This window comes from Coregonus lavaretus (genome assembly GCF_964263955.1).
Source record: "Coregonus lavaretus genome assembly, chromosome: 36".
NCBI classification, from domain to species: domain Eukaryota; kingdom Metazoa; phylum Chordata; class Actinopteri; order Salmoniformes; family Salmonidae; genus Coregonus; species Coregonus lavaretus.
The window spans coordinates 15,857,950-15,869,445 of NC_140023.1; the positions used below are offsets into that span (position 1 = coordinate 15,857,950).

Sequence of the window (11,496 nt, forward strand, 5' to 3'; positions counted from 1 at the left end):
ATCCGCTCCACCAGTGTGCAGTCCAGCTCCGGCCAGCGGGGCCAGACCGGACCAGGGGTACTTTGGGGGGTTGGAGAGGGAGTGGGGATCAGGCCCGGAGCCGGATCCGCCGCCAAGGCGGAGTGCCCACCCGGTCCCTCCCCTGTGGTATTTGGTTGGCGCGGTCGGAGTCCGCGCCTTTAGGGGGGGGGGGTACTGTCACGCCCTGGCTCTGGGGACACTTGTATGTTGAGTCAGGGTGTGAGTTTCCTTTGTCTGTTCTAGTTGTTGGTTTTCTATGTTGACCAGAGTGGTTCTCAATCAGAGGCAACTAGTGTCAGCTGTTGCTGGTTGTCTCTGATTGGGAACCATATTTATTCAGTCTGTTTGCCACAGTGGTTTGTGGGATCTTGTTTCCAGTGTGGTTTGTGTTAGAACGAGGACGTCACGTTATCGTTTGTTGTTTTTTGTTCGTGTAAATAAAGAAGTATGTTCGCATTCAACGCTGCGCCTTGGTCCTCTGTTCCCGACGATCGTGACAGTCCCACAGGTGATATTATTTGTTTTGTATTTATTTTTGTTGTTGGACATAAAAGACTGTAAAATCACCAGGAAATTAAATTGCCATCAGCTCAAAGTGATTTTAATTGATGAAATCTGTTCCCAAGTAATGGAGAGGCATATGTGTTTGTATCCCAATGTAATTAAGGTTAGAAATTGTTCTGTTTTTTAAAATTATTCTGTCAATTTGCAGTGTACACGTTATTTATAACTATGTTCCAGCCTCCGCTCAAGGAAAAATTGGCCCACAGCTGAATTTAATTGAGGACCCCTCGACTACGCTATGGATGCAAGGACTGACCATCCATGATATCAGAATTAGAGTTTTAACAATGTAATTAGTCTATACAGTGTTTGTTTACATTTACTTTGTTTACTAATATTGGAGACAGGTAGCCTAGCGCAGGGGTCTCCAACCTTTTATAGCATGAGAGCTACTTTTAAAAAATGAAACGTGTCGCGAGCTACTCATTTCTTTCTAGCTTTCTTCTCCTCTCCCCTGCAACGCTTCCTCGGGTCCTTAGTGTACAAGAGAAAGTAGTGCTCTATGTTTTCTGTCAATATACCTGGTAATATAATGGTTAATAAACAACTCTAAGGGAAGCCCTATAAAATCATATTTTCCCAAATGATGATCTCAGTTTTATTTCTCCCTCTTAAAATTACAATTGGTCATAGAGAAACAATGAAATTGGATGTTGTCAATGCAACATGTCAATACTTAAATCAAATTTTTTAAAATTTGGTTTGGAAGAAAACAAACACATTTTGATTTTTGAGTGTAATTCCCCTTTAATTGCTCATCTGGCCCTTTTATTGAGCATCTAGCAAGTGAGGAATGTGCAATGTGCCGGTCTAGAGATGGTTCTGTACTGCTGCTGCTCACTTCATGGCAAAGTTTGCAAATAACAAATAATAGATACAAATGAAATACTATACTTACTCATGATATACTTCTGAGAGGTAAGCCTACTTTGCAATTAACAATTAATTGAGAAGGTTTTGGGGAAAGTATTTCTGTCAACCCACAAGAAGGTTATCACATCAACTGGCTACACATGGGGGTGATAAACAAACGCGGCACCACACAGACAGAAGGGCAATATTGCTGGAAATTAATTGGCAGATATTGTGTTAAGTTTCGCTTTTCAAGCCAATAGTGGCTAACCAGGCGTGGGATAATGTCAATGTTGCATTTATTAGATAGTCGCTGGGAGATACTTGTGAGATTTGTTTATGACAGTTTGTGGTGGAACTAGGGCTGTGGCAGTCACACTTCTGTCAGCTGGTGATTGTCAAGCAAATAACTGTCGGTCTCACGGTAATTGAAAGTTAATTAACATAAACACATTTACCATCTCCTGTCTTTCACACACAGCCTACAAGCCACTGATGCAGACCTTTGGAACAGCTACATTTAAAAAAGTATCATAAATCCATGTAATATAGCCTACACCACTATTCTGCCCTGGAATTGCGTTCCCGTGCAAAACTAGACAGATAGCTAACAACTGAGTCTTCAATAAAACTTCCAAGGCGTGACTTTTCTTGAACGAATGTATTGAAAACGTTTATGTTGTGAAACTGCAAATACAGAAAATAATATACTTTAGTATTCAATTCACATTGACATACTGTAGCTGTACATTATACATTTCAAGTTGAAGTTGCATAAATACAAAGCAAGTGCCAAGTTACCATGTATCTGGCATGACGACAAACCAAATAGATAATTACTCTATGAGTAACAACTAGCCAACTCCTTTCATTACTCTAATAATGTACAAACACCTCTGTACAATAACAAAGCATATTACACTAGAAACAGTAACAAACTATAGTATGTTTTACACTTCTTTTACATGACGCACGAGCAAACTAATACAGCTAACGGCATCCATGAAAGTCAATGCAATTTGCGTGAGTAAATGTAACCAATTAACTTGATAAGTAAGCAATTCTGTCAATAACAATATTATCATCACTTGCAATATGCTTGAATTGAACTTACAAACAAATATTTTCCGAGGCTGAAGCGTAACAAGAAATAGTTGCACTGAAAGAACTGTACAGTAACGTTGTTTCTAGCTGCTTGTCTGCGTGCATAATAACAACTTTACTTCCGGGTTTTCGTACATAATTCTAAGTACCAGAAAGCTCCACTAGGGGGCGCTAAACACCATGGAACACAATGAAAGTCACTCTTAATCACTATAATAAAATAAATCTGATACCTTCTAACAAGATGGCAGCACAACCACAATAAATCCATGATTTATTTTAGACAGGTCTAAAGAAGCATGATATGAAGATAATGTAGTCTATTTCAGAAGAACAGAATAGCATACTCTGAATTGTCCTTGTTAGGTCCTGATCTGGCTATGCCAAATGGCTGTGGGCTACACTAGTTCATTTAGCAGACAAGATTTGCTTAGAATTCCATTGCATTATTTTATAGTATGAAGAATATAATTGAACAAAGCTGAATAAAATAGAAAGGATATTTTCTCCAAACGATTTGAGGGAGTGCGCACATGCGGGGCTATGTTGAGCAACTAACAAAGAAAGGTATTCTATATGCTTAATTTAGAGTTATTCATGTAACTTTAGTTGTTCTACAAACGTTGGGCTATATGTTTTGATTTTTAATACATTGTAAGGCTGATGATGCGACTCTAATGATAGTTTGAAAAAAGTGTCTTGAAAGGCATGAGCTCTGCTTAGTTTATTTGCGCAGGCTGTACACACTACATCAGTCACTCATTCACAATTTGACAAGCACTTGATAATGCCTAGAATTTCACGGCGGCATCCCCTTTGTGTGGCCATAATGCAACCTAAAACAATCCATGCCTTTTGCGGCCAGTGGCGGTTGTGCCCTTCTCCCTGAGTACTGCATGCTCCGAATCACCTCTCACTCACATGGCTCTCCATCACGTGATCGGGTCTTTCTCACAGGCTACAAGTGAAGACAGACACATCGGGGGACGTACAGTGGGGGAAAAAAGTATTTAGTCAGCCACCAATTGTGCAAGTTCTCCCACTTAAAAAGATGAGAGAGGCCTGTAATTTTCATCATATGTACACGTCAACTATGACAGACAAAATGAGAAAAAAAAATCACATTGTAGGATTTTTTATGAATTTATTTGCAAATTATGGTGGAAAATAAGTATTTGGTCACCTACAAACAAGCAAGATTTCTGGCTCTCACAGACCTGTAACTTCTTCTTTAAGGGGCTCCTCTGTCCTCCACTCGTTACCTGTATTAATGGCACCTGTTTGAACTTGTTCTCAGTATAAAAGACACCTGTCCACAACCTCAAACAGTCACACTCCAAACTCCACTATGGCCAAGACCAAAGAGCTGTCAAAGGACACCAGAAACAAAATTGTAGACCTGCACCAGGCTGGGAAGACTGAATCTGCAATAGGTAAGTAGCTTGGTTTGAAGAAATCAACTGTGGGAGCAATTATTAGGAAATGGAAGACATACAAGACCACTGATAATCTCCCTCGATCTGGGGCTCCACGCAAGATCTCACCCCATGGGGTCAAAATGATCACAAGAACAGTGAGCAAAAATCCCAGAACCACACGGGGGGACCTAGTGAATGACCTGCAGAGAGCTGGGACCAAAGTAACAAAGCCTACCATCAGTAACACACTACGCCGCCAGGGACTCAAATCCTGCAGTGCCAGACGTGTCCCCCTGCTTAAGCCAGTACATGTCCAGGCCCGTCTGAAGTTTGCTAGAGTGCATTTGGATGATCCAGAAGAGTATTGGGAGAATGTCATATGGTCAGATGAAACCAAAATAGAATTTTTTGGGAAAAACTCAACTCGTCGTGTTTGGCGGACAAAGAATGCTGAGTTGCATCCAAAGAACACCATACCTACTGTGAAGCATGGGGGTGGAAACATCATGCTTTGGGGCTGTTATTCTGCAAAGGGACCAGGACGACTGATCCGTGTAAAGGAAAGAATGAATGGGGCCATGTATCGTGAGATTTTGAGTGAAAACTTCCTTCCATCAGCAAGGGCATTGAAGATGAAACGTGGCTGGGTCTTTCAGCATGACAATGATCCCAAACACACCGCCCAGGCAACGAAGGATCTCAACCCCATAGAAAATCTTTGGAGGGAGTTGAAAGTCCGTGTTGCCCAGCGACAGCCCCAAAACATCACTGCTCTAGAGGAGATCTGCATGGAGGAATGGGCCAAAATACCAGCAACAGTGTGTGAAAACCTTGTGAAGACTTACAGAAAACGTTTGACCTGTGTCATTGCCAACAAAGGGGTATATAACAAAGTATTGAGAAACTTTTGTTATTGACCAAATACTTATTTTCCACCATAATTTGCAAATAAATTCATTAAAAATCCTACAATGTGATTTTCTGGATTCTTTTTTCTCAATTTGTCTGTCATAGTTGACGTGTACCTATGATGAAAATTACAGGCCTCTCTCATCTTTTTAAGTGGGAGAACTTGCACAATTGGTGGCTGACTAAATACTTTTTTTCCCCACTGTAACTGTGCGCGTCCTTATCCAATTCTGAGGTGCATATTGAAGATATTGGAAGAACTGTCCACATTTACTTTTCGTCAGCCAACAAGATGAGTAGGCCTAACGAACAGCAAAAGTACTAGCCTATGTCAATCTACTATCCCCCATAGTACAAAAGTTGACCTATTCTATTCTGTTGTGGGATGCGATAGAGCTCAAATTAATACAACCAATAGCATAAAAAAACATTTGCTGTTCCACATGTGAAATTTAAGCTCAACATGTGAAAACAGCTATTTCACATGTGCTTTTTTGTAACGGTTGTTACAACAAAACATTTCAACATCTTCTGCTTTGAAAGTGGTCCTCAATGGCATGGATGTCAAAGTTGTCACTCACCTCTCCAGCAACTCAAACTCAACCCACAATTCATCTTTGGTCTGAAATAGAGAGGAGGCAAAAGAGACTAAGCATGTGATTCATTAATGACATATTCTAGTTCTATTCCTTAGTGCTAGAATAGTCCTACTGGTTCACTGGTGAAGGTCTTGGTCTCCTTCTTCCCAGGGGTGAGGTTATTGATGTCAAACACTATGATGGAGCACAGGTCATCGCTATCGCCAATGAAACTGTCCTCATCGTACACCTTCAACTCCACGATATTCTGAAAAGACAAGGGTATCTCCTACTTCATTTGATCATGATTGCATGTACTGTATTTTGATTTACAGTATATGTTTGTTTACACATGTAAAACTAGTAAGTCTATAAGCCCTCACTCTGTAACATACCAGAACTTTCACACAAGATAACACATTCCTTTTGCAATTCTAATCTGTTCCATAGCATGTGAAATAACATGATAACCTATTATTTTCAATATATTTAAGGGGAAAAAATGCATCCAGACTAGCTTTTCAGGTGTTTGTCAAAGCAAATTATTATTATTTTGTAATTATTGTCATTCCATTTTCGGTAGGAAAGGAACTTGTTTTACGATTACATCTCTGCAGCTAAAAGGTCTGTCACAGTCTGTAAAATATCCAGTCAATTCCATCTTTTACCATCTTGTAAACTCCCAGTCAAGACCCCTGGGCTTTTTTGAGATAATGATTGGGGACTAGAGGGCCCTACACAAACAGAGGATGGAACTTTGTACAGTTGAAGTCGGAAGTTTACATACACTTAGGTTGGAGTCATTAAAACTTGTTTTTCAACCACTCCACAAACTATAGTTTTGGCAAGTCGGTTAGGACATCTACTTTGTGCATGACACAAGTCATTTGTCCAACAATTGTTTACAGACAGATTATTTCACTTATAATTCACTGTATCACAATTCTAGTGGGTCAGAAGTTTACATACACTAAGTTGACTATGCCTTTAAACAGCTTGGAAAATTCCAGAAAATGATGTCATGGCTTTAGAAGCTTCTGATAGGCTAATTGACATCATTTGAGTCAATTGGAGGTGTACCTGTGGATGTATTTCAAGGCCTACCTTCAAACTCAGTGCCTCTTTGCTTGACATCATGGGAAAATCAAAAGAAATCAGCCAAGACCTCAGGAAAATAATTGTAGACCTCCACAAGTCTGGTTCATCCTTGGGAGCAATTTCCAAACGCCTGAAGGTACCACGTTCATCTGTACAAACAATAGTATGCAAGTATAAACACCATGGGACCACGCAGCCGTCATACTGCTCAGGAAGGAGACGCGTTCTGTCTCCTAGAGATGAACGTACTTTGGTGCGAAAAGTGCAAATCAATCCCAGAACAACAGCAAAGGACCTTGTGAAGATGCTGGAGGAAACAGGTACAAAAGTATGTATATCCACAGTAAAACTGTCACGACTTCCGCCGATGCTGCCTCCCCTCCTGGTTCGGGCAGGCTTCGGCGTTCGTCGTCACCGGGTTACTTGCCACTGCCGCTCCTATATTCATCATTCCATTTGTCTTGTCTTGTCATTACACACACCTGGTTCTTATCCCCTCGTTAGTCCGTGTATAAGTGTTCCCTCTGCCCCCTTGTCCTTGTGGGTGATTGTTTAATTGTGAGAGTAGTGTAGCTCGGTGGAGCTACTCGTACCATTTTGTTGCCAGGGTAGATTTTCCCCTGTGCCTATGTATTGTTGGATCTACCGTTACAGTGTATTGCCAGGGATGATAGTTTCCCCTGTGCCTGTTTCGTTTGTCGCTATTCCAGCCCATTTGTGTGTAAAGACGGAATAAACTCTGTATTCTGTGATTACCCTCCTGCGCCTGACTCCTTCCATCACACTCATCACAAAAACGAGTCCTATATCGACATAACCTGAAAGGCCGCTCAGCAAGGAAGAAGCCACTGCTCCAAAACCGCCATAAAAAAGCCAGACTACGGTTTCCAACTGCACATGGGGACAAAGATCGTACTTTTTGGAGAAATGTCCTCTGCTCTGATGAAACAAAAATAGAACTGTTTGGCCATAATGACCATTGTTAAGTTTGGAGGAAAAAGGGCATAGCTTGCAAGCCGAAGAACACCATCCCAACCATGAAGCACGGGGGTGGCAGCATCATGCTGTGGGGGTGCTTTGCTGCAGGAGGGACTGGTGCATTTCACAAAATAGATGACATCATGAGGAAGGAAAATTATGTGGATATATTGAAGCAACATCTCAAGACATCAGTCAGGAAGTTAATGCTTGGTCGCAAATGGGTCTTCCAAATGGACAATGACTCCAAGTATACTTCCAAAGTTGTGGCAAAATGGCTTAAGGACCACAAAGTCAAGTGGAGTGGCCATCCCAAAGCCCTGACCTCAATCTTATAGACAATCTGTGGGAAGAACTGAAAAAGCGTGTGCGAGCAAGGAGGCCTACAAACCTGACTCAGTTACACCAGCTCTGTCAGGAGGAATGGGCCAAAATTCACCCAACTTATTGTGGGAAGCTTGTGGAAGGCTACCCGAAACGTTTAACCCAAGTTAAACAATTTAAAGGCAATGCTACCAAATACTAATTGAGTGTATGTAAACTTCTGATCCACTGGGAATGTGATGAAAGAAATAAAAGCTTAAATAAATCATTCTCTCTACTGTTATTCTGACATTTCACATTCTTAAAATAAAGTGGTGATCCTAACTGACCCAAGACAGGGAATTTTTACTAGGATTAAATGTCAGGAATTGTGAAAAACTGAGTTTAAATGTATTTGGCTAAGGTGTATGTAAACTTCCGACTTCAACTGTATATGGTCCATTCCAAAATTTGAGCTGCACAAAAGTAGGTCGCTGCGTTTGAGTAGTTTGCCTAATGTGTGTAGTGGCCTTACGGGGACTCCCAGGGACGTGACTTACCAGCACCCAAAATGTGTAGCTACACTGTCATTACACCCTACCTATGTGCAAATATATAGTTTTAGGGACACCATGTCGCTACGAGGTATCTCTGCCTAGTTATGGGCCTACTGTATGAGGGGGTTTACCTTGACGTGACTGTAGACCCTGAAGTGGAAACTCTCATTCCACTCTGGGGTCTTGCTGTTGGGCACAGTCTTAGTACAGAGGGTCCTGGCAGATGCTGTGGGGAGACCTACTGTAACATAACAGTCTGACTGAGACACTGCAAAACAAACAGGACCGTTAGAAACTATTTTGTGTGTAGAAACAGATCAGAGATTAAATGCTTAAAGGGATAGTTTTTTTGTTAAAAAAATGATAATCTTCAAATGAAATAATTGTCTGCTCTGATATTGAATTTAGAAATCTATGAAAAGTATATACATATATCGAAAACAATATGACTCACAATAATCATAAGAGGAGTGGTTTATTGCTCGGAGTACAGTAACAGTCAGGCTCTGGTAGGTCTTAACCTCTCTCTAAAAGGGGAGGCAAAAACATACATGGTTACAGAAATACAAACACATACACCCCATATAGTCTGGACAAATGTGCAGAATGGTGTACAGATATCAGATCTCTTTTGTTGCTAATTTTCTTCCTGCGCATCAGGAAATTCAAATGAGCTTTGTGAAACCCGCAGTTTTCCTTCTCTCAATGTGGAGGCAGTCGTCATTCGGACCAACGGGGCCATATTTGTCCATATTCTGTAGGCTACCCGTTAGTCTATCCATTGTCACATAATGAAAAGTGTGAAAACTGATAATAGGCTACTGTTTGTGTTTCCCTGACTGAGTTGATGAGCTGATTTGGGCCATCTTAACGTTTCTAGCGAACCTAAGGTTACAAATCAACGGTCAAAATGTTACTGAATCTTGGCCTGGGGTGGTCTAGCGGTTAGAGCCGCTGCCTTCAGCGCGCACATATAGGCCCACTTTTCCGGTGTGGGTTTGATTCCGGCCAATGCCCTTCTGGCACAAATAACTCAATCCCCCCCAATTTTTTTTTTTTACATGATTTAGTTACACGTTTCAAATATGGACAGCCCAGGGATTATTTACTCCCTATCTTGATAAGAAATGACCATACCATACACTTTTATTTTAGGCCATGGCTGCAGATCCAACTTTTTGGGGATCCGCTGGACTAAAAGATCCAGAGCTTCCCAAAGCTTCTGCACGTGTGTATATTCTCTATGCGTAGAGAACAGGCTACTCAGACAAATTGTGCTCATTCAATAAAGTTAGGTCAAAGCTGAATCAATGTCTGCAACGTCACATATTGATTACAGTATTCTAACTAACAGAACCGAATATAATAGCATTGGTCCTCACACATTGAGCCTATCAACAATATACTGTAATCTTAATGAATAAATGCACTACCTACTGTTTGTCTATGTCACGCCCTGGCCTTGAGAGCCCGGTTGTCTTTAGTTGGTTTGGTCAGGGTGTGAATTTCTATGTGTATATCTAGTTTTGTATTTCTATGTTGGCCGGGTGTGGTTCCCAAACAGAGGCAGCTGTCAATCGTTGGCTCTGATTGGGGATCATACTTCGGCAGCCATGTTGCCTAACTTAGTTGTGGGATCTTTTTTTGTTCCTGTTAGGCTTGTGGTGTTATAGCCCTTAGGACCTTCACGGTTATGTTGCTGTTGTTGTTTTTTGTTGAGTGTTTATTCGTTCTAATAAACATGTACCCATACCACGCTGCACCTTGGTCTGACCCGTCTCTCAACAACCGTGACAGAAGATCCCACCATAAAAGGACCAAGCAGCGTGCCCAGAAGGAGCAAACGCCTGGGACTCAACGGGAGGTAACCTTGGTAGATGTCCTCCTCGGTTGGGGGAAAATTACTGAGGAGGAGGCCGTCCGTTACCGGGAGGCAATGAAGGAGAGTGTAGCCGATAAAGGACCCTGGGCGAAGGAAGAAGCCCGGGTAGGAGAGGATCAACGGCGACATCAACGGTGCCGGCCGAAGAGGAAGCCCGAGAGGCAGCCCCAATATATTTTTTTGGGGGGGCTAAAGGGGTGGTCAGGGATCGAGAGAGAAGAGCCCCGACCATTGCACCCGTGGGGGTTCCAGGTGGAGTCCCTACAACCATGGGAGCAGGAATGGGAGCAGTTTTACACAGAGGAGTCGGAGGAAGACGACGACAATGATTTTCTGTTCCCTCACTCGTGGGGGCTCCCAGAGGTGTCCTCACTGGAGGGGGATTGGCGGTGGAGAGAGAAGGACTGGAACAGTCGTGGATCTTCAACGCCAGTTCCCAGTCCGGCACGGCCCGTGCCTGCTCCTCGCACCAAGCCAGTGGTGCGTGTTCCCAGTCCGGCACGACCCGTGCCTGCCTCTCGCACCAAGCCAGTGGTGCGTGTTCCCAGTCCGGCATGGCCCGTGCCTGCTCCTCGCACTAAGCCAGTGGTGCGTGTTCCCAGTCCGGCACGGCCCATGCCTGCTCTTCGCACCAAGCTAGTGGTGCGTGTTCCCAGTCCGGCACGGCCCATTCCAGGACAGAAACACGCACCTAAAATGGAGTCAGCAGGTACAGTCGGTCTGTCCGAAACTTTGGAGGAACGTATCCAACGGCAGGCGAGCAGGTTCCAGGCTCTCGGCAGCGCAATGGAGCGTGTGGTGAGTACATTGGAGCGATGGGAGAGAGGTGGCGTTTCTACACCTCCTCCAACCACACAACTCACCTGACCTCCAGCGACGGTCCCCTGCAGGGAGCACTTTAGCGTGTCAGTGCCCAGTCTGGGACCGGCAACCAGCCCAACTACAGGGTTGGAAACCACCTCTGAGTCGGTGCCCAGGGTGGGCACGACGTACAGCCCCGTTTTGGAGCAGGAGCTCCTAAACATGTCGGTACCAAGTCTGGGGCCGGCAACCAGTCCTACTACAGGGCTGGAATTTTCCTCTGCGTCGGTGTCCAGGCTGGGCACGGCGTTTAGTCCTGCTCCAGAGATTGGGATGGATACGGGTCCGGAAGTTTGCTCCACTCCGGAGCCAGAGTAGTCCGCTCCACCGGGGTCCAGTTCAGCTCCGGTCAGCGGCTCCACTCCGGAGCT

General features: G+C 43.4%; 1 protein-coding gene across 1 annotated transcript in view; it reads right to left on the reverse strand.

The window, feature by feature from the left end:
* Positions 1-11,289, reverse strand: part of LOC311110539 (cytosolic phospholipase A2 beta-like) — a gene marked incomplete at its 5' end in the record, with an annotated part of 30,819 nt that extends 19,530 nt beyond the window's left edge. The window contains 5 exons of the mRNA XM_084153049.1: positions 5,450-5,490; positions 5,580-5,714; positions 8,514-8,650; positions 8,837-8,909; positions 11,128-11,289. Coding sequence (XP_084009175.1) covers positions 5,450-5,490; positions 5,580-5,714; positions 8,514-8,650; positions 8,837-8,909; positions 11,128-11,289 — 548 coding nt within the window. The remainder of the gene's footprint in view (positions 1-5,449; positions 5,491-5,579; positions 5,715-8,513; positions 8,651-8,836; positions 8,910-11,127) is intronic.
* Between the last annotated feature and the right edge of the window lie 207 nt (positions 11,290-11,496).